Source organism: Anthonomus grandis, chromosome 5 (genome assembly GCF_022605725.1).
Source record: "Anthonomus grandis grandis chromosome 5, icAntGran1.3, whole genome shotgun sequence".
NCBI classification, from domain to species: Eukaryota; Metazoa; Arthropoda; class Insecta; order Coleoptera; family Curculionidae; genus Anthonomus; species Anthonomus grandis.
In genome coordinates, this window is record NC_065550.1 from 28,565,588 (window position 1) to 28,588,693 (window position 23,106).

General features: G+C 31.2%; 2 protein-coding genes across 6 annotated transcripts in view; one reads left to right on the forward strand and one right to left on the reverse strand.

The window, feature by feature from the left end:
• LOC126735931 (cell adhesion molecule Dscam2) overlaps window positions 1-23,106 on the reverse strand; it is a 241,220-nt gene that overhangs the window by 80,137 nt on the left and 137,977 nt on the right. For all 5 annotated transcript variants that reach the window (XM_050440056.1, XM_050440054.1, XM_050440055.1 and 2 more), the window contains exons 5-9: window positions 17,383-17,639; window positions 12,182-12,386; window positions 11,369-11,549; window positions 10,357-10,487; window positions 9,964-10,240 (exon numbers count right to left, since the gene is read on the reverse strand). In XM_050440056.1, coding sequence (XP_050296013.1) covers window positions 9,964-10,240; window positions 10,357-10,487; window positions 11,369-11,549; window positions 12,182-12,386; window positions 17,383-17,639 — 1,051 coding nt within the window. The remainder of the gene's footprint in view (window positions 1-9,963; window positions 10,241-10,356; window positions 10,488-11,368; window positions 11,550-12,181; window positions 12,387-17,382; window positions 17,640-23,106) is intronic.
• On the forward strand, window positions 21,801-23,046 carry LOC126735934 (general odorant-binding protein 83a-like). The gene is made up of 7 exons (XM_050440060.1): window positions 21,801-22,006; window positions 22,124-22,199; window positions 22,295-22,347; window positions 22,557-22,592; window positions 22,648-22,753; window positions 22,809-22,876; window positions 22,934-23,046. The coding sequence occupies exons 1-7, from the start codon at window positions 21,932-21,934 to the stop codon at window positions 22,949-22,951; spliced, it is 432 nt and encodes a 143-aa protein (XP_050296017.1). The 5' UTR covers window positions 21,801-21,931; the 3' UTR covers window positions 22,952-23,046.

Here is a 23,106-nt window from a genome sequence, read left to right on the forward strand (position 1 = left end):
CACAGGATTTTAACACTAGTTGGACACTGACTATCGAAATCAACAACAACAAAATTCTGCATCGCGATAACCACATTTTTAAAGGTCTACATGAAATTATACTTGTTTACACATCCCTATATTTCACGGAAATTTCAAAATTCAAAAATAGATGTCAGCGCTAGGTCTTTTTGTTCACTGTACTCATATGAGTACAATGGGAACGAATGGGTTAAAGAAATGCAGCTAAACTATTTTTCTTTACCATTAACACTTTCAAAATAGCTAAAGGGTACTCGGCATTTGTAATCCTGGAACAAAAATACCTATATATATTTGGGTTATTATTTTTTTTATCCGAAAATAGATCCTTAAAGTACATCTTAAAAGTTGTGTCGCCTTTTTTCTAAAGTGCCGTTTCACTTTAGAAAAAAAGGTCTTTAATTATTTCTAGCACCCTGAAGAAGGCCTAGAATAAGCTGAAACGTTAGCATAAAGGAAAATTTTAAAAGACTTGGAATTTTATTTGACCCTATATCCAATTAAATTAAAAATATCTTTAAATTTATATTTTAATTAGGAATTTCAATTGGTATTATAAACATTTCAGTGATGTATTTTTGTTATATTAAAAAAGAAACTGCATATTTTCTATATAAAAAATTTTATTTTCATAAAAATTAAAATAAAAACTTAACCGAAATATTCTTGACTAAAATTATAAAATTCTAAGTTCAGGCGTTGCCATTACATTTATTTAAAAAAAAATAGTTTATAATAAGTAATCTTATTTAAAAGTTTATTGCACTATTAATATTGATTTGAGCTTTATGATTTACTTCTTATATATTTTCAGAATTTTAATGTAAATTTTCTTGTAGGTTTAAATTTCAAGATATTTGAAGTAATTTTCGAATTTATCCCTGGTATTTAAAACTATTTTAAATTTCCTTCTGATATTTACAGACCTTAATCCAAAACATTTGAATTCATGATTTATTTTTTATATATTTCCAGGACTTTGGTGTCAAATTAAATTTTTATTCCAGGCATCTGAAGCCATTTTCAAATTTATTCCTGGCATTTGAGAGGATCTGAAATTTCCCCTGATATTTATAAACGTTGATCCAAGACACTTGAATTCATGATATATTTCTTATATATGCATTTCCAGTATCTTGGAGTCAAATTTAATTTTTGCTCCAGGCATCTAAAGTCATTTTTATTACATTATAAGATTAGTAAAATAATTTTTAATTGTAAAGGTACCTGGAATTTGAGTTCCTTGGAAATTTGGACAAACAATTAAGTTCTTAATAAAAAAATTATAAATACCATTAGTAAAATAAAAAAACCCTTTTGAATTTTTCAGAACTTATATATTGTTCTTTTTAGTTTAGATATATTTATGCTATTAATTTTTTCTTAATTATTTATGAATTTTACTACTTAAATAGAGCAAATTTAATTTTCTCAGATGCATAATTTGTGTTAAAAATATCGTTTTCTGGCAAAAAATTCTGACAAAAAATAGTCTAAGCAAATTGAGAGAATGAGAGAAAATCGAAAAAAAAAGGTATTTGGAATTTCGTATTTTCATTGTTTCTGGTTTATTTCAAATAGATATTTTTCCAATAAGTAACACAAACTCTCATAATTCTTCTTTATTCAATTCTCATTAATTAGAGGTTGATTTGATAAGAGTGAGATAAAAACTTAAATATGTGTTCGGATATAATTCCTAACAACCAGCGATCCTCTATAAATTATAATTTTTGTAAAAGAATTTATAACTTCAGGAAATGGATAATTTTTATTCTTAACTATCCCTGTATAGGGTATCTATTATGGTTTTTAGGTAAAAAATAGAACAGTCGTTATCTGAAAGGTTATGCACAATTTTGACAAAAAAATGCCGTTCATATATTTGAATTAAAATTCCAGTTACAACTTGAATATTGACAGTCGTATTTCAACAGGTTGTGCACAAATTTGGCAAAAAATTGCTATTGAAAAAACGTTTGTTTTTATTGTGACTTTTTTAAGTAAGCACGTTTTTTAAAGTAAGGTAAAGATTCCAGGGATGTATTATTTTTTTTTTATTAATAAAATAAAGGGTCATTTTACTCTAAACCTTTTAGGTATGGGACTTCTTGAACTAATAAAGTTAGTTGTACCCTTAAAATCTGGGATTATAATAACACTGTCAAAATGGCTGAAGGGTGCGGTCTTGAAGCAATTATTGCACATTTTTTTCTAGACTTTTTGTAATTTTGGGATCGATTTTCCATTTTTTACGTAGAAATCTTAACATTTTCATCAAAAGTAACGAATAATTAGGCATACAGGGTGTTTCCTATCTACGGTACGAAACTATACAGGGTGAATCAAGGTCGTTCTTGCATGTAGTTTTCTAAATGTTTTTGCACATTTAATTACTCTGTTAGGATATCTATCCTGGTAAATTCTTCGTGCTTCTTCCGCATTTCTATTCGCTAATCCATAAATAAAGTGCATGTCGGTCATTTCATGGTTAGTAAAAATATTCATGATGGAGTAATGAATCACTGCTAATTGATAGCTGAATTTTACTTATAGCAATTCTATCACTGTCAGCTGGTCTGCAAAGCAGGTAGGTACAAAGGAGGTACTTGAATGGACTTGCCAATTATTTGTCATAAGAAGCAATGTATTTGTTATTTTGTTGTATTTCAAAAATCTGATAATAAAAATCGTAGAAGTTGAATGTTTATTATCATAGTAAACAAGACACAAGAGACCAAAAAGTCGTGCATTGAAGGGTGGACATTTTGCTCATGTACTTTAAGGTCGAAATTGTTTATCGAATTAATTGGTTTTTATTTCATGTTGTCGTCCATGGATAATTTTTAGAATAAGTTAAAGATACTTTAAATTTTTTTTTAAAAACAAAGCCAGATATGAAGATAATATAACATACGAAAAAGTTGTATTTTTAGTAGCTTAAATACAAAAATAAATAAAAAGCTGCAAAACAATTAATTATTGGCCTTATTTTTTTCTCAACAATAAGCATGTGGTGCCCACTGACACGCCACTGGACCTAATAATTTCAATCTAGTTACAGCTAAATAAGCGTCTTATAACTTCAAATAACTGCACCAAATTTCAACCAAATCGGTTTAAGGATAGTTATAGTATTTTTAAAATACCGTTATTTTTTTGAACCTTCATCGCCCTGTATCTCAGAAACAAAGCAACTCCCGACATACGTTCATAGGAACTTTTTTTAATAAAATGACCTAATGATTCACCCTGTATAGTTTCGTACCGTAGTTAGGAAACACCCTGTATAGTCGCATTAAATTTGTAAGTAATTTTAAATTAAAATCTTGTTTTTTTTATGATTTATGTAAGATATTATACACATTTGTGGTTTTATAAGAAATAAACTTGATTGAAGACTTGTTTTCCCAATCCATCTGTTTAATAGTGATTTCTTTTAATTTTTACCTCTTGTGGTGAATTGATGAACAAATGTATTAAATTCACTCCCTACCACTCATGTATTTTCCATTATTTAAATGACATATTGATTCTCTATCAAAATATTTATCAACAGTGGAAAATCGATGCAGGTTTCTAATTGAAGGCGTATATTATACCGCAGTGACGTCAACATCCTTAAATTTCCCGTAGGTAAACTGAAAACAGAGAGAAATTCCAGGTATTTAGCATGACTAGACGGCCACTATAAATAGTTCCTAAACAATTTTCCAATAATAAATTGCTCTAAGCTTCTCCAAAATTCCGAAGCTTGACTCAACGGGCGGAGATGCTCTCGGCCATAAATTACGGTGCATTTTCCTTGTTTTATCCTTAAAGTCATAAATATGGGGACTTTCTTAGTTAATCGGCTTTTGGGCCTACGGAGTAACCATCATAAGTAAAGATTTTTTTTTGGAAGGTGACTTTTTTATGCCCCTTGGGTCAAAAGGTCAATTTTAAATAAAAAATCATGTATTCGTTTATAACCCTTGGAAAAAGAGTTAAAATAGCAGCAGCTTTTGAAAGAAAAATAATATTTGGCGAGGGAGTCAGATATAGGAAAGGTTTAGCGTTATATATTTTTTTAAGTTTAGTCGAGGTAAATATTCGGTGAAAAATTATGAAATTTCGTTTTTTAGGAAAAAAATTAGGAAATATTGGAAAAAAATTAATTAAGGGTGTTTTATTCAGAAGAGCTTATCTCTTTTGGACCATAGAGACGAAATTTGTAAATCATTTTTCAATATGAATATAGGAGACATTCTAGAAAATGTATTCTATCAGAAGCTTTAATACCGAGAATGTACCTAAAATATCTAAATAACAAAATTATATTTTCAAATTACGTTAATTCACCACATCATCAATTAAAATAAATTTAAATCTACTTATTTCCAAAACATGTATTTAAGTAAGTTATCCGAATTTATAGAGTGAAATATTTTAACAGTTCTACACCAAGAAATAGTTTAGTACAACAGTTTCACCAATATAAATCACTTCTAAAGTTTCTGAAGCTACAATCCGGAAACTCAGTTTGAGAAAGGGGTGGTTTTACCTAATAAATCGCTTATTTTCCCTTTTGGGGTGCCTTCTAAATAAGAGTTTTCTATTTGATCAGGTTAAATACTCTGAGGGAATAAACGAGTATTAAAATTTAGCAAAGTGTACTTCAAGGTGACGCATCAAATTTTAAGATATTTAAATGTTATTGCAGATAGATTTACAAATTATTGTGTATCCGAAACATGTCAAAAGGGGCGAAGTTTAGATATAGATTACCTATACAAATAAGTTTCTCTTTACTTTACTCAACCTTAGATATCCATACCCAAGTAACATTTTCTCAAGCAGTTGGTTTTTAAAGTAAAGCCTTTTAGCCGCACCAAGGTTCTGCAATAGTCATTGGCTTGCTTGATGGAACTATTTAGGTTAAATTTTGTGCTAATAGGAACTAGGAACCTTAGGTAAATTACAAATCTAATTAGTTCTAGTCAAGTGTCAACAATAACGTTGTTATGGCCATAAACGAGGGCTTGATGGTTTTGAGATAATAAGGTTTTGGAGAGGTTATATTTCAGCATTAATTTGGCAATAAAAAATTCCAATATAGAACGATTTTAGCATTAAAATTACCTATTCAGAACCACATGGTCTTGAATCAATCGCCTAACTATTTGGCACTTTATACGGCTTATTCCGGAGAATATAGCATTTTTTAACACCTAAAGGACTTGCTAAAAGTCATATGGATAATAAGATAACTTTATGGGATAAGGTTTAACCAACTAGTCACAATAAAACACAGTTTGCGGACGGTCGCGACTATTAAATCCTACGTCATTTATTCTTAGAATACAGGGATGTCTTGGCACAAAATTGTAAGAAGTGGTAATTTTAAAAGAAAAGTGAAGCGAAATTTCCAACGAATTACAACTGGTCAGGTAAATATGACAAATAAAATATTGACAATTTTGGTAGATTATAACGTAAAAAAAATTTAGTTTGCAATAGATACACCGGAAGAAAATAATTCTCGTAATTTAACTGATGGCGGTCTTGGCATTGAACCTGATCCTCTAGAATCAGATATTCACGATGCCAGTACCAGTGGCTTAACAGAAAAACTGGCTTCACAACAACTAAGCTCATCGATGGATTGGAATGAAGGTGATGACTTTAAGAAATTTGATTTTAGTCAAGATTTAAAAGATTGGGCACTGAAATATAACATTAGACATGTTGCCATGAAAAATTTAAAATAAAAATACAGAAGTCAAGTTTCCGAAGGACCCTAGAACCTCTGGCTACTCCATGTAAAATAAATTTTTGGGATATTGCGGGAGGTCAATATTGACAAATCGACTGCTGATATACATATCGTTCCCTGTTCTATAGTTTGGACCACTTCAAATGGCATTTTCTAAAAAAAATATTGCTTAGGTTAAAGTTTGATCCAATAGGTTTTCCAGTACCTAATCATAATACTAGAATACTATTACAAAGATAAAAATGTAGTGTTAATACAAGGATTAAAGTAGGTATGATTGCTCACAGTAACCAAAAACATACCAAAATATGAAGTCCAACACTATACAATTTTTAAGTTTTAAATATTTAAAAATCTGCCTTTTATATGTATTATATTTTTGTATTTATTAAATTTACTAATAAAAAAAAGCCAAAACTTATAAAGAATATAAATCTAAACATAAATTACCTTTATTGTTGAAGCTTTTTTTTTAACTTTAAAAAAGAGTAAAATTAAATAAAAAATGTAATTTGTTATGACTAGTGTTGTGTACGTTCACGACTTATTCGTGACGTTTATCCTCAACAGCACGAATAAGCATGAATCCGAACGTTACTCAAAAATTTCAACGATCCCATAGCGTTAGCGTTAATATTAAGTATAAACGGTCCTTTAGCAATAAGACATAGCAACACCGGATCGCCTCGCATTAGGTTGGTTGTCGTCGATTGTTGGCAGCAAATAACATCTGATAGTATTGATTTTCGGGGATTCACATCGTATTAATTTATTGGAAATACATACAGTCTTACAATCATTATATTTCTTCAATTTTTTCGTAGTGCTAATATACTTTGAATTAAAATATTGCATGGGTGTGTTAAAAGAAAAATGATTTGGTACTCATAACCTCTAAACTTGCAACAATTTGTATTTATCTTTATCAAAATCGCTTTGCCTATCTTTATTATACGAACTAAAATGAACTTACCTTAATATGTACCTAAATACAGCCCTGTATGCAATTTGAACGATAAAAAAATCACACTTTTATTTTCACAGTAACTGGAACCACCAAAACCAAACGCAAACTGAATTGCAATAAAGAAGACTCAAGAAGTCCCGCGTAGTAATAAATAATGCCAATAGATCCTACTAAATGCCTAAAAGCCATTTATTGAAATTCGCCCAGACTTTGCCAGCTAATTGGTTATTAAAAGTGGCCTAGAAGTCCTGGAAGATGCTAGTTAGCCCTGTTTTAGCTTTTTTTAAAACCCACTGGCATTTTTTTAAGCCTTTTGTCCTACGACATAGCTTTTGATACTTACTTAAGTTATTATAGCAGCTTAAAAGCATATCCTAGGCGTCCATTTTAAAGAAAAAATGTAATTCTTCCATTTTTATAAGCTATTCAAATACAGGCAAAAATAATGTAATATGTAAACAAGTGCGCAATGAAAATCGGTCATCTATTCTAGTATTATATATTTTTTTCTAAAATAAAGTCATACTTACTGAAAATGTCGCCATTGCTTTTTATTTTGGCGTTGTCTAATTTTTACCCTGGCTGTATCATATTTAAAACTAAATGGCAAAATTTTAATACTTCAATATGTATCTGAAATGCCAAAAGCCGGCGAACAGGCCAAACTATATAACCACCTAAAAGTCTAAAAGGACTTTGCTAAAGGGTTGTAAACAGGTAGGCGTAAAAGGTTTCAGGTTCTACACAGGTTACTTTTAGGCATCTTCGGGTTCGGTAAAGGTTATTTCTATTAGCTATATAGGTTCTGTAATATGCGATCTGGTTTCAAATTGGCCAGGACCTATTGGCAACGACAACCTCTTTAGGGCTGGGCTTTTTTTTACTACAGGAGGTTATGCGGGCTAATAAATAACGTTGTTTGTGCTTAATAGCATAATCAATAATTTTTCTTAAACAGGTTCTAGGAGATATTTATAACCTTTTTAGAACCTAAATTGTTACTTGGGTAGTGTACCTTAATTATACTAAAGAGTTTTCTATATGACTATAATTGAATTCTATACAAATTATATGTAAAAACAAAATCTCACAAAAATAAATAATTATATATTATCAATATGCCATAGAGTTATACAATTTAATGCAACAGCATAAAGAACAAACTAATTTTAAAATAAAAAATAGAAGCATAATTAAAGTTATATTATAATAATCAAAGATTTTTTGTTTAAAGATTCCTGGCTCCAAAATCTTGAAATAATGGGGAAATAAATAGAAGTTTAGTGTGTGATCAATTCTTTGAATCTAATATTCATATTATGTACATGCGATCTATAAATAATTTTATTGTAAACATATATAGGTGTCTTATAAAATAATAACCTACTATGAAAAGATGCACAGTGCACAATATACCCGGTTTCTATTTTAATCCGGTTTGTTGCCCAGCGTTTATAAGAAATTCTTTCATATTTACGAATTTCGTAGATATACCGTAAACAGGTGTTTTGAACTCTTTGCATATGTTTTTTTTTTAAATTTTTATCAAGGCGTTACAGACAGAACGACAAAGTTATATAAAATATTTTTAGAACAAATAACTATTATTATGTTATAAAAACCCAATTATAAAAGTTTAACAAGATAATCACATATTCAACAAAATTAAATTAAATTAACTGCAATATACCTACTAACTATAACTTTAACACAGTGGTCTTAATCCCAAGAGTAATGATCCACCAAGATATCGACAATCACATAAACCGGAAAGAAATTTATATCACACATGTGACAGATCCGATTAAATATAGCGCATATTGTATATAGCGGCGATTTCAATAGGATGTTAGTATGAGGCCTTGGCAGAAAGAATGTTAGGGGATGTCTAGCATTAAGCCTATGCACCATGAAACGTACACCAGAAAGAAGTACAGGACTATCAATGAATCCATTTAGTAACCCATGCAGGAATTTTGCAGAGAAGATCATTCTTCTGAGATGTAATGGATGTAGATTGAAGCATTCCAATAGATGCCGACGATCAAATCCTCTAACTGGTTATATGCCATTCTGCCTGAAGGCAAAAACTTAGCAAATCTACGCTGAACAGATTCAAAGAGATCAACATGATTCTGATAGAGCGGGTTCCATATAATGCAGCCAAACTCCAGTTTTGATCTCACAAAGCAACAGAAAAGCAGTCTTAATGTAGATTCCAAAGTAAAACTCTGAGAACTTCTAATTATGAACCCAAGCCTTCTCAGAGCTGACTTGACTATGTTGTTGATGTGTGGAACGAATGTAAATTCAGAGTTAAAGGTGATACCAAGATCAGTAATTTGCTCTAATCTACTCAAAATATGTTTTTGATCTAGAGTAACCGACCACACTGCATTTAGCCGCATTCAAGCCTAACCTGTTAACAGCGCACCATACCTCCAATGTATTTAGGCAGTTCGGAAGAAAAACACAATCCTTCAAACCATATACATTTAAATATAGCTTCAAATCATCGGCAAAAGCCAGCCTTTGACAAGTGAGTGACTCAATCAAATCATTTATAAAAAAACTAAACAGGAGCGGACCCAGGTTCGAGCCCTGTGGCACACCGGATGTTACGGTAAAAAGTTTCGATTTAAAGCAATCATATTCAACATATTGAGATCTACCAATCAAGTAGGAATGAAATAAATTAAATAATCTCCCTGAAACACCATACTGAGTTAATTTATGCAGCAAAATATAGTGATCTATCCGATTAAAGGCTTTTTGGAAGTCAGTATAAATAACATCGACTTGAGTATTAACATCAAGTGATTCACAGATGTGGCTAGACAGACAGGATAAGTTAGTAACACAAGATCGCCCGCTAAAAAATCCATGCTGGTCTACAGAGATGAGTTCTTTTGCGTGACTAAATAGCGCCCGATTTACGATAATTTCGAAAATTTTTGAGAATGAGATTGGCCTGTAGTTCACGATTTGATTTGGTATTATTACTTATTCATGTATTTTTGGTACGTGGTCAAGCAATTAAATCGAACGGCACCGCCCATTTCTTATTCGTTTCCTATATGATTTTATATGTAAAAATAAAGACTTTTATAATTACTCTTATTGACACCCAAAAAGTGTTCATATAAGCTAAAGGGGAGTTTTCCATAAACTTCAATCACTCTGTCAAACAAGAAATAATATAACCAAAACAAAAACTTACGCATTCACTGGCAAAATCTGTCCCTCTCGTTCCCAGGTGATAATTTCAATGGGATATCCGGCCACGGGACACTTGATTATTAAAGAGTTTCCCGCGACCCCGATCACCTTCGGCATTTCCCGGATGTACGGCAGCCCGTACACGTTCACCCGTGCACTGTGGGTCACTTTTCCCACACTGTTGTGGGCCGTGCACGAATACTCGCCCCCATCTTCCGCTTTTACGTTCGTTATATTCACGTGCGAGATAACGTCGTCTTGGATGGTCACGTATTGACCTGAAATAAAGGAATTAAAAAAAAAAATATATGTTCAGCTTTTCTTTATGGAAGTTTTACGTTTATAAGATCTTATATAGAGTGATCGTTGGATTGTAAATAATTTATATACTTACCCACCAAAAATCTGGAATTGTCTGGAATGGGAAAGCCATCCAGTGCCCACGTAAACTGCGGAGGTGGATTTCCTGATGCTACACATTTAAGGGAAACGGTAGGGCCCGGCTGTAATGTTTGTTCTGCGAACCTACAATTTAAAAAAATGTCCATTAAAATCATGCATTGCAAATAGCCTAAAATGGGTCAAGAAAAGAAAAATCAACAATAAAATGAAGTGTTATTATTATAAAAATTATAAAATTAACATATTTTTGTTTCTTCCAAAAATCCAAATCAGATATTTGCCTTAGGATATAGAGGTAAGTCTAATAGGGAAATAATCTAGAAATTTCCAAGTATTTTCTTTTGATTTTAATTTTTTTTCTCATGTCTCCCTGCTTCATACAGGCAATATGTCGGGTCATACGTGGATCTGAGTCCTATCAAGTTTTCAATTGAGATCACCTTTCAAAGTTATCATAAGACTGCCTTTCCAGATTAATCTGTTTTCCGAGTTTTCTGGAATGAATTGTTAAGGTTCCCCTTTGAAATTATTATTTTATTTATTCTTTCAATTATTTGATTTTACTTTTTCTTCTTAGTAGATCAACAGCTTATGGAATTAATCAGCTTTCATTTTTTTTTCCAAAAGCTTAGAATATTCTCGCTCCAATATTCAAATATTATAGTTACCAATATAACTGAGTCAATTATTGCATTATTTTAACCTAAGCCTCCCAATCCTTCCTCCATTAAATATAAAATTAAAAAATTTAATTAGAAGATGTTCGATCCTCTAAAGACACATAATGGAAGATTGAAGTCTGTTATTTTACATATAATTTAAAGTGCCTGAAATACCTTTTAAGTATGAAAACATCCTTTAAATCTATAAGCACTAATGCAATCTAAGTTACAATATTAGAGAGTTTAACCCTGGCTTGCAACCATTTCGAGAGTCTAGTATGAGGACATGGTGATAAGGATTAAAGGTTTTACTAAAAACTAAACGCACAGTTCACATCTTACCAGTAAATAAGTTCTGGTCCAGCATCTCCCATATTAAGTTCAGCAGTAGCTTGAGCTTGATCCCAGTCGTTGCTGACAAAACACTGATACATCCCACGATCATCTTTTGTCAGCTGTTTAACTATTAAACGCGGAGGTTCATTTTGAACTTCCACCCTATTATCTGCTGCTTTAGGTTTGCCTGAAAAAAATTTGAATTCCTTTTTTAAATAAATTCGAATTTGAGCGCATCAGAGCGAAATTTAAATCCATAAGATCGAAATTGGAAACGCAGAAGAATATATTAAATTATTTATTAGTATCGCGGCGTGTTACTGAATTTCATATACAAATTTTTAGGTATTTCCCAGGGGTGAACGTTTTAACAAGATAGCCAATTTTCATGCCAGTTATATATTTATTTATTGGAAACTGATATCAATTGCATATTAAATTGCAAAAAATATCATGAATTTTTAGATTTTTTTATACGATATTTTCTATACGGTCACGCATTTGATTTTTATTTATTTATCTGCTTATATACCATTTCTATTCATATACTTAAAAATACTAAATTATTACAGAAATAAGCATCGTGTCCATTTAAGTTATGCCTAAGATCATATTTTCAAAAATGCACTTTCACATTTTTCACACTTGTGATTAATTAAAAAAAATAAAACATTTTTAGTAAAAAAACTACCTACGACCAACATAATAAAAATATTTTTACGTATGCAAATTTAATCTAAATATAAATAAAAAACGAGTATCTTGTCCATTTAAAATATGCCTTAAATATCAATTTTATTCAGTTTTCTAACGACTCACCATTATGTAACCAATGAATTTGAGAAGCAGGATGTCCATTGATAACGCACTGAAACGTCGCGTCTTTCCCCACATCCACCACCAACATTTGAGGTTGTATATGAGCCGATAGAGGTGAGGTCACCTCCAAAGTGATCCTCACACTTTCCTCCCCTGCAGAATTATTCGCAAAGCACACATACACCCCTTTATCTTCCAGCCGAACCTAAAAAACAACAATCAAACGTGATATCGTTAGCTGCAGCTACAAAAAAATAGTCGAAAAAAAACTTTTATTGCTAATTATCTTTTGTTTTTCCTCGCGAAACGTTAACGAGGCCACGCTTTATGGTTTATGGATCCGGAGTGGCTGGTGGCAGCAAATCCCTTTTTTACAATGGACATTGTGTTTGCATATTTTATACCTGTGCAGCGGAACTGCATATGAAAAGCTCGAGATCCAAGGCTTATGAATTTATAATTGTCCGTGTCGTAGGCAGAACGAACCGGAGCGAGTTACAGTTATTGTCCAAGTTACAAATTTTGTTTAACAAATGTATTAGCAATTCATTTACAAGTTAAATTACCTGACGCTGTAATGGCAGTTTTAACATAGACAATATGTGGATGACAGTGATGAAGTGCTTATTATTAATTGCTATTATTAATGGCACTTTCGAAGAATTGGAAAATCAGTAGTTCTCAGGATACATATTTTAACTATTTATTTGCCTCCTGAATTTCTCCTTAAACTGTTTCTGCTGATTCTTTCATTGATACCAAATACATACTTTTTATACTAAAAGTAGGATGACCCACTAGTAATTTTTATAAACCCCTAGTTTGTCTATTCATACACTCTCAAATTTTAAAGTACGTAATCCCTCTAGTTATATCTGAAGATACTGCTAGTTCGTTTATCGATAGATTTTTATATTCAAAATATGATGAGCTACTAGTAATTTTCTAGTTTTTTTTTACAAAAGTTTCCTAGTTGTATCTGAAGAAACTGCAAGCTTCATTCCTGACACACTTTAAAATTTTAGGTACGCTAATAATCCTCTAGTAATTTCTACAAACCCCCTAATTTCGTTTTGCATTTATGCCTTTCAAGTACAGCAAGCGACTTATGAACCCCTACATATTTTATTACGCACTCCTAGTTTTTCCTCCAAAGCGTTTTACTTTTAAAGATGCAAATACAGAATAATAAATATTTAATTAGGTACTTATAAACTTTCGACAAATTGCATTCGACAAAGTCCAAGGTAAGGAATAGTAGAAAACTGGTCTTAAAAACCTCATAAAGGTGACTTACTAAGAAAGAGGAACAAAAAGGCCTTACATAGGTTGAAAAGCCAAACTAGGACATAAAGAAATAGGTGAATTAAAGTGAGTTACCACTTGAACTGATCTATTTCAATGCAAATAAACTTAACTACATTGATAAGGAGCTATGAGTATAAGACCTCCATTATCGATATCTAAAATACTTGGTTAGCATATGATTCAATGGCTTTCACAAGTTTGCGACACCTTTGGGAAGATTGAGTTTTAGGGGTTTGCAGAGAAGAAAAATCAAAATTAAAGACGAAAGAACAAGATCTGCTGGACTGCAATAAACAGGGAAAGGTTAGTCTTTTTACTATATTTGGTAGTTTCTGGATTAAGCTGTAACGCCAAAAAAGACTTGCCAATTATCTGTCTCTACTAGACAAGGCATTAAAAGTTCTGTATCTCACCTACTTTCTTTGGCGGCTACTGGTACCTAAAAGAAAGTTTGTAGAAGAGAATTATAGGAACACTTACTAGTTTCATTCCGTTTGGTGGCGTAGTTTTTGAAATATGGCATTGCTTAGATACACATAATGTCTGTTACCATTTATCTGTATCTACTAACCAAAGCATTAAAGAAACTTTTGTATTTCATAAAGTTTTTCTAGTGATCACTTAGACCTCAAACAGAATTTTTGGAGGAATGTGTTCTTAACATTTGCTAGTTAGTTTCATCTAAGTCGGTGTGCTAGCTTTTAAGATATTAGAATTTATAGAAACACATAACCTTTATTGCCAATTATCCGTCTTTTCTAGTCAAAGCAGTTAACAAAGTTCTGCATTTCACACCAATTTCCTGGAGGGTACGTGTACCTCAAAGACAGTTTGCAAAAAACTCTTTTCTCAACATTTACGCCTTAGTTTCATCATTTTGTTTTCTCATAGTTTTTGAAATATTGAATTCTCTTGATGCGCATGACTCATCAAGGAATTAAAAAAAATTTCTATATCTCACAAAGGGTTTGTAGAAAACACTGTTTTCTCAACATTTGCCAGTTAGTTTCATTCAGTTTGGTTAGGTATTTCAGGTGATATTAAATTTTTTAGACACACATAACTTATATTGACGATTATGTGTCTCTATAAGTCAATGCATTAAAGAAAGTTCTGTAACTCACAAAGTTTTTCTGGCGGCTACTAGTAACTCAAAGGAGGCTTGTAGAAAACTGTTTTCCTAAAATTTACTAGTTTGTTTCATTTAGTTTGATTTGCCAGGTTTTGAGTTATTGAATTTTTTAGATACGGATACATCTATCCTCAAATATATCTCTCTACCTATCAGTGTATTTAAAAAAGTTTTGCTTTTTATAAAGGTTTCACGAAGGCTCTTTGTAGAGAAGTGTTTTCCGATCATTTACCAGTTACTTTTATTCAGTTTGTTTAGGTAGCTCTTGAGATATTGAATTTTTTAGACAACCATAATAATCAGTTATGGCATTAGCATTATTTAAATTAATTATTTAAATGTTTATATTAGTCTTAATTCATCAATTAAATTTTGAATGACCTCTATATTTAAAAGTAAGTCTGCCTGCTAACACCAAAACTCCTCATTTCCCTCCTAAAACGAACGAGGAACAAGAACTGGGAGGAGCGGCCAGGGCATTTGCGCATTTTTGATATATAATTCACTAGTAATCAATTAAAAGTATCGAAAAACTATCAAAAGTATCATGAGAATACCGGCTGGTAACGGGAGTGACGGGCAGCATAAGTATATATAGAAGAAAAGAATCAACAGCCTATAGTACGTTCATTTTTACCTCTTTTTCTTCATTTTATGCCTCACATATATTTTATTAAATCTCCATAGTTATTGCTTTCATTCCCACACATAACTTTTATTGGCAATTATCTGTCTCTAGTAGTGGAAGCACTTAAAAAAAAGTTCTGTATTTCACTAAGTTTTCCTGGTGGCTACTAGTTCCTCAAAGATGGTTTGTAGAAGATTTGTTTTACCAGCAATTAAGAGTTAGTTTGATTTGGGACGGTTTGATAGTCTTTTAAATTTTGCTAATTATTTCTTTTAACTAGTCAAGGCATTAAAAGAAGTTCTGTATCTTACAAAGTTTTCTTGGCGGCTACTAGTACCTCAAAGAGAGTTTTTAGAGGAATATTTTCCTAACATTTAACAGTTAGTTTCATTCTGTTTGGTTGAGTAGTTTTTAAGATATTGAACTTTTTAGACACACTTAACATCTTTTGCCAATTAACTGTTTCTATTGAAAAAAGTTCTATATCTCACAAAGTTTTTATTACGGCTACTTATACCTCAAAGCAAATTTTTAGAGAAGTGTTTTTCTAACATTTACAAGTTAGTTTTATTCAGTTTGGTTGGTAGTTTATGAATATTAAATTTTTCGGACACACGTAACCTCTATTACCAATTATCTGCCTTTACTAGTCAAGGCCTTAAAAAAAATCTGTATCTCACTAAATCTACTTGGTGGCTATTTCTACCTCAAAGAGGGTTTGTAGACTACTACTTTTTCAACATTTACCAGTTAGTTTTATTTAGTTTGGCTAGACGTTCTTGAGATATGGAGTTTTTTAGACACACATAACTTCTATTGCCAATTTACTACCTCTACAAATGAATGCAATAAAAAAAGTTCTGTATCTTCCAATGTTTTCCTGGCAGCTACTAGTACCTCAAAGAGAGTTTTTAGAGGAATGTTTTCTTAACATTTGCGTGTTACTTTCATTCCGGTCACTTTCGTAGTTTTTGAGATATCGGATGTTTTAGACACATATTACCTCTGTTGCAATTTCTTGACTTCAAGTTTGTAAGGTTGTACACCGTAGCGACGAAATAAGACATTATTTTTATATGTCAGTGTAATAATTTTTAATTCAAATTTAACCGATTTCGGTTCGAAGCGCTTTCGGTCTGTTACACCATCTTAACAAGATGAAGATAACAAGTAAAAAACTTATGGAGTGACCAAATATAAAGAATAACAAAATTACTTATTTGTCAAAGCATTAACAGAAAGCCTATTGCCATTTATCTGTCTCTACTAGCCAAGGAATTAAAGAAAGTTCTGTATCTCACAAAGTTTTCCTAGCGGCTACATATAGCTCAAAAAGAGTTTTTAGAAAAGTGTTTTTCCAACATTTGCCAATTAGTTTCATTCAGTTTGGTTGAATAGTTTTTGAGTTATTGAATTTTTTAGAACTCTATTACTGATTGTTTTATCTATTCGTCCATGCAATAAAAACGTTTTATACCTCGCAAAGTTTTCTTGGCGGCTTTTTCTATATCAAAGAAAATTTGTAGAGAAATGTTTGCCTTATATTTAGTACGTGGTTTCATTCACTTTGGTTCGGTGGTTTTTAAAAAACTGATTTTTTGAAGATTCCATATTCCAGGAAATTAAAATGCATTCGCCATTTTTTGGTTGGTTCCCGGAATGGAAACCAGGAGGGAAAATATTATTGTTATTTTTCACATGGGATTTATGGGGATATGCGAAAAGGTACGGAAATAATAGAGCCTCGCTTGGTCTGTGACAGTTTTATTAAAAGTTATATAACCGGGGCGAAGAGGCAAAAACGGGTCAATTTGTTTAATGAACGAGCGACGTCGGCTCGGGAAAAAAAAACCATTTTCATTAAGTACGAAAACGACGGGAGAGGATTCTAAAAATGTACATATAAATCCTGAAAAATACGCGGTAATAAAGTGAAAAAAATTCAAGTGAGTTTCTACGAAAATATATTTTTATTAAAAATTATATCATGTTGACCCAAATTTTTTAATGAATAATACGTTTTTAAATATTTTTTTTAATTTAGGATTTAGTTGGGTTTTTCACTAAAAACATTGGGATTTTGTGTACACAAGCATTAGCATGTAATAATAAAAAATGTAATTGTAAATGTACCTTTGATATGCGTAGTAATCCAGCACTCAACAACATATTCCTCTCCCCCAAGGCAACCGGAATCATTTGCCCGTCAATTTCCTTTTTCCAGTAGTAACCAGGAACTGGATGTCCCTGAGCCACGCATGGCAAAGTAACGTCATCACCCACAACAACCCTTTTAGCATTGAATTTCCCTACGGCTATTCGGGGCTGTACACTCCCTTTTGGTTCCGTTACGATTATTCGGCCTGGATAAGTTGAGGTTATGACTTCACCTGTAAAAAACAATAAGCTTAACTTCAAACCTTTCGGAAATTATAGGTACGCTGGCAACGTCGCGATACTAGTAACAGTAGACGTAATTAAAGTACGTTAATCAAAACTTCTTCTATATTAAATCTGCGGTAAGCCAGGAAAACAACTTCTTTCAACTTTATATATGAAGTTGCCCAAAGTTAAAACTTTCCAAAGTACTTTTTAACCGACTCGGAATTCTTATTAGTAGTCGGCCTCGGGATGTTATTTTGGAAATGTTTAGGAAGTAATTTAAATAAAGTTGTTTTTTTGGGCAGGGCATTTTTAGTAAGTAAAAGTTTTCGTTAATTTTAAAATGTAAATTAGCATAAATTATCTAAAATCCTGAACATTTTTTGAATGACAATTATGATGTTTAACAATTGATGATAACTGTTTCAAAGCCAAGTGTTGTAAACATTTAACAATCCCAACCCTCGTCTTTTATCTCTTCTATGTAAAGTATTGACAAATGACATTTGACAGATCATAACGAGGGTTGTGATGCCATAATATTGATACATGCCAGTGACCTACAAATACAGGGTCGTATTTTTATAAATTTTTTATCAAGACTAATAATAATAATACTGATAATCGTACTACTGTATCTAAGTATCTTACCTAAAACTGAACTATTGAATTATATATCACTAACAATATTTGGAGTACCTTAAAAATCCTAACGGTAATTTTAAATGCAATTATTAATATAATACTAAATTGCAACAACTGGAAATAAAAAGTACAATGAAGAAATAACATCTAAAAATGACTATAACTCCAAGATCAACTCCTTGATTCATTATTTTTATAAGACCAACTTATAAAAATAATGAATCAAGCGTATTCAATGTTCTAAAGAAGAGATGGACCGTATGTAAGGAGGAATAGCTTTATATATTTTGTACCCATTATAACTAACATATCTCTAAAATTTAGCCGATCTATGTATTGGAACTACAAAGCTGTTACGTGTATTTTCAACATGGATACTCACACTGGAAATCAGTTTATTTTTAATTAAATAAATCGGATGCTTAAACATCATCACTCTGTGTACAAGTAACTGCAACTGAAACCGTTCGTTTAAAGATAGCGACTTCAATTCTATCAACAGCGGATTAACATAGTCAAACTTTTAAAATTATGGCCAAATTAGTATATTTACATATAGTCGATAATATTAAGGAATCGCAAAGTCGTAACCTAACTGCAGTCGTAAGAAATTATTTATTCATATATAAAACTTTTAATTAATAAACACAAGTCTGTAATAAATTCGATACGTGATTGGCGAATCTAAGGTCAGTATCCATAATAATTCCCAATTTTTTTCATATTAAACCAACCAACCATAGGAAGAGGTTCCCAAATACTAGGACTTTGGATTTGGTTACATTAAGAACCAACTTATGGCTTGTACATAAATCAGATAATACACTTATGGAAATTGTATAAATATAAATAAAAAAGCAAAGGTCCTAGAATGGTCCTTTTGCAGAACTTCTTATTGTAGTGTCTGATAAAAAAAGAATTTATTCTTACATATGACTATCGATATCGATCCAAGGTGTCAAATGCCTTACTAAAATATAACAATACTAATACTATTTATTGACTTACGCTGATCAAGAGCTTTAAATATGTAATTACAGGCATGAAATAGAGCTGTACTTAAACTGAATTTCCAACTGAGTAAATGCATGGTAGCAGGTTATTATTAAAACTGAAAATCATTTAGTAAACCATTTAGTTGGTCATTATACTAATAATCCTTTCAAAGATCTTAGACATACGAATACTAGGAAGGATACTAACAACTTGAGATATCGACCTTAGGAACGGGAATTATGTCTGTATGTTTCCAGGCTATTTATTCTTCTGTTATCCAAGGTTATCCAAGGAGCTGATGCTTTTTTTTTGGAATCTGACGTAGTAATTATTGACAGATGACGTAATGGCAGCTGTCAAGTGAAATAATGACAGCTGGAAATTAAGATATAAGTCTCCTTCTAAAGACGTATTATAATTATTATTAGTTTACTCCCTGGAGGATTAAAAACCCTTTTAGGATAATTTTGAAATTCAATTCTAATAAAAGTCGTGGATTTTGAGTATCCCTGTTCGCTATTCGATAATCGATTATTCAACAGATGATGTAATGACCGTCATGGATAATCCAGCACCCACAGAAACAACTATAATGATTTACACTTAATAAATGCTGCAATGACAACATTTGATAGTCATAAATTAAGTTCAGTCTAAATGCATTTAAAAATGATTTACAAAATTTACTACAACATGGAATTCTTTGGAAAAGAAGCATAGAAAAAAAAGTTAATATCTTCAATGATCTTATTATTTCTCTTTTTTAATAAACATGCTGCAATTAGAAATGTAAGAGTAACATTACCTCCTTGACTTACCAGAGATATTAGTGAATTGCAAATATTAAGAGATGAAGCATGGCAGAAAGGCTTTTGGACAAGTGACTTATTGATATTTGATAAATGAAACAATATTATTTGACTGGTAGTTGTCACATGATCAAATGCAATAATCCCTGAGTAAGCTTTCAGGTCAGTTGCTGACTCTTTCAGCTGTTTAATCCATAACTATCTAATTTTGTAACTACCTAACTCCAATTTTCATGAAAAAAACTCTTCTTTAAATGGATTTTCTTAAAAGTAGATTCACACATTTCTCTAATAGCAGCAATTTTCCTTAAAACTGACTTTATAAGGGTTGACATAAAAGGGTACATCGGTTAAGCGTTAAATTTCTAGAGAAAATTGTATTTGACGCACTTCCTTAGGGAATAAAGGCTCCAGTTTTCAGCCCCTTTTCACAAAGACGACGCCGACCGACGACGGTAATTTCGTTGGGTTTTTATCAACTCTGCAGGCAATATACGTATACAGTGCGACTAAAAAATCGTAACATTTTACCGAATTATTGAGGGTTATTTGACAGCAAAGTGATAAATTCAAAGGAAATTTTAGTTTGAAGTACGGTCCTGCCGCATCATAATTATTAATAAACCATTATGCGCAAGTGTGGGCGGAGCCATGAAAGGCGCACGCAGCCCAATAAGGCGGCATGACAGAACCGCACTAAGATTTTTTTGCATATTTCATGTAGAAAATTGTTTGACTAAAGTATATAAGTATGTACTTTTATATAGAGCCTAAAATATCGCCATTATGGACACCTGGGAAAAATATTTTCCGTCCACGGATTTTGCATAAAAAGAATACAGATATTTATCATCTTTAACCCTTTTATTCTGAAAAAAATGAACTCTGTTCTTTAGATTTCGTGGACAACACTTTTTTTAATATTTCGCCTGATCTGTTGAAAATACTTGGATATTGTGTATCTATGATGTAATTTAAGGCATCCACCCTAAATAGGCATTATTATGAATCTGTTCTTTGATTCTTTTTGCCTTAACTGTTAATAAAATGGTCCCTAAGGTAACCAAACATCGTTAACTTTAAGTAAAACTAAACAACGACGGTCCGACTTAATTGGCAAACACAAGATGTGGAAGGGAGGACCTCGGGTTCCCAAAATGTATCTGCAAAACTCGCGTAGAAGTAATTAGTAAAAAGCGAGAGATGGAGTATATTGATTTTCTCAATATAGCATTATCTCTTGCGGAGTAATTACTAAAATGTGCGGCCGAGCTTAACGGATCCACTTAAATCCATTAAAGGATTATCGCAAACGTTTTTGTTTTGGATCGTTTTGTCTTAAATTGTTTCAAATTTCGCCAAAAAAAAAACTTGCTTGAATCAAATTAGGGCTAGTGGAGCAACGAGAAATGGTCGAAGTTTTAGTTACCCCTAGATATTTTATTACGTGCTCCTATTTATTTATTTATTTTTATTCATACTGTAGTATAATTTGCGTGATTTTTTTGATATGTGTGTATCATGAAAATTATATATTAAAATTATGGCAATTTTTTAAATTCATTTCGTGCTTTGTATAAATCAACTTAAATAAATAATTGGCTTATATAAGAAATGAATTTGCGTGTTTTGGGAGGCTATTATCACGGCTAAAACATATGTTATTTTTTAATGATACTACACTGCTAGCGTGTAAGATACCAAAAAATAAGAGCTAAAACTTAGTAATTAAATGATTAAATTGGTATATCGAAAGGTTTATTTAAAAATTAATTAATAAGAAACTTGTGGATCGGTTGCTATAAATGTGATTAAAAAACTTCACGTTCACTTTTCAAGATTTAAAAAAAATGTTAGTTACAAAAAATTTGGTGATTTTTGCTTTAGGTGTTGTTGCTGTGTCACCTACCAAATTGAGTTTAGAGGTAGGTTTTTTTTTTAATTATTTATCGTCATTTAACGAAAATTCATAGAAAAAATATGAATAATTAAAATTTCTTTAAATACAAATTATAAAATAATTAATGATTTTTATTTTGTAGAACATAACAGACGACTTTAAAGCACAACTTTTAAAGCTTCACGGCTTATGTAGCACAGAAACAGGAGCTACTGAAGGTAAGTTTTTTAATCATTTACAAATACCAGATCAAAATAAATAAATTAATAATTTAATTAAAAAAGAAACGTTTCTTTTTTATTTGTTTTTCTAGAGGACATTGAGACATTAAGAAAGGGAATATTTACTGAAGATCCAAAAATTAAGGTTAGTCAACTAAAATAATGAATTATTACTTAAACGATCTGTTATTAAAAATGAGGTTTCGACTATTTAGTGAGCCATTCTTAAGTTATGAATATTAAAAAATTATATTACAAATAGCTCTGATTGTTTTAACACAACCTGAGGATGATCAAATAAATAACCAAGACGTCGTCAATAAAAAAATAAATCTATTTTTTTGCTTATTTTAGTGCTATATTAAATGCAACTTCTTAGGAATCGAATTGGTAAGTCCCTTTATAAAGAAAATTATATAATTTTGAGAAAAAATGTATTGCTTAGTGGACAGACAATAGCGAAATTAATCCTGCACCATTTGCCAACATTGTTCCTGCTGAAATGAGCAAAGAGGTGTTTACAGCGTATGACGATTGCAATAAGAAATTAGGTAATATTTGTTTTTTAATTTAAAATTATAGTTAATTTAAATTATGAATTTTTAGGTAACATCAATGACCTGTGCGAAAAATCTTATATGTTGATCAAGTGTATCCATGAAACTGCTTTGGATGTAAGTCAGTTTTAATTAATTTGTGAATTTATTTTCCTAATTTAAAATTTTTTTTAGAGTTTCTTCGTAGTTTAATTATGGATGAAATAGTTTATTCTGATTCTATATGGTGCAAGTGATAAGTGAAATGAATTTAGTCACATTTAATAAATTAACAAAATAAAAAAAAATAGTTTCAATCGGTTCCATCGCAGTGTGAGAGAGAGAGAGCATGTAAATGATGAAGCTAA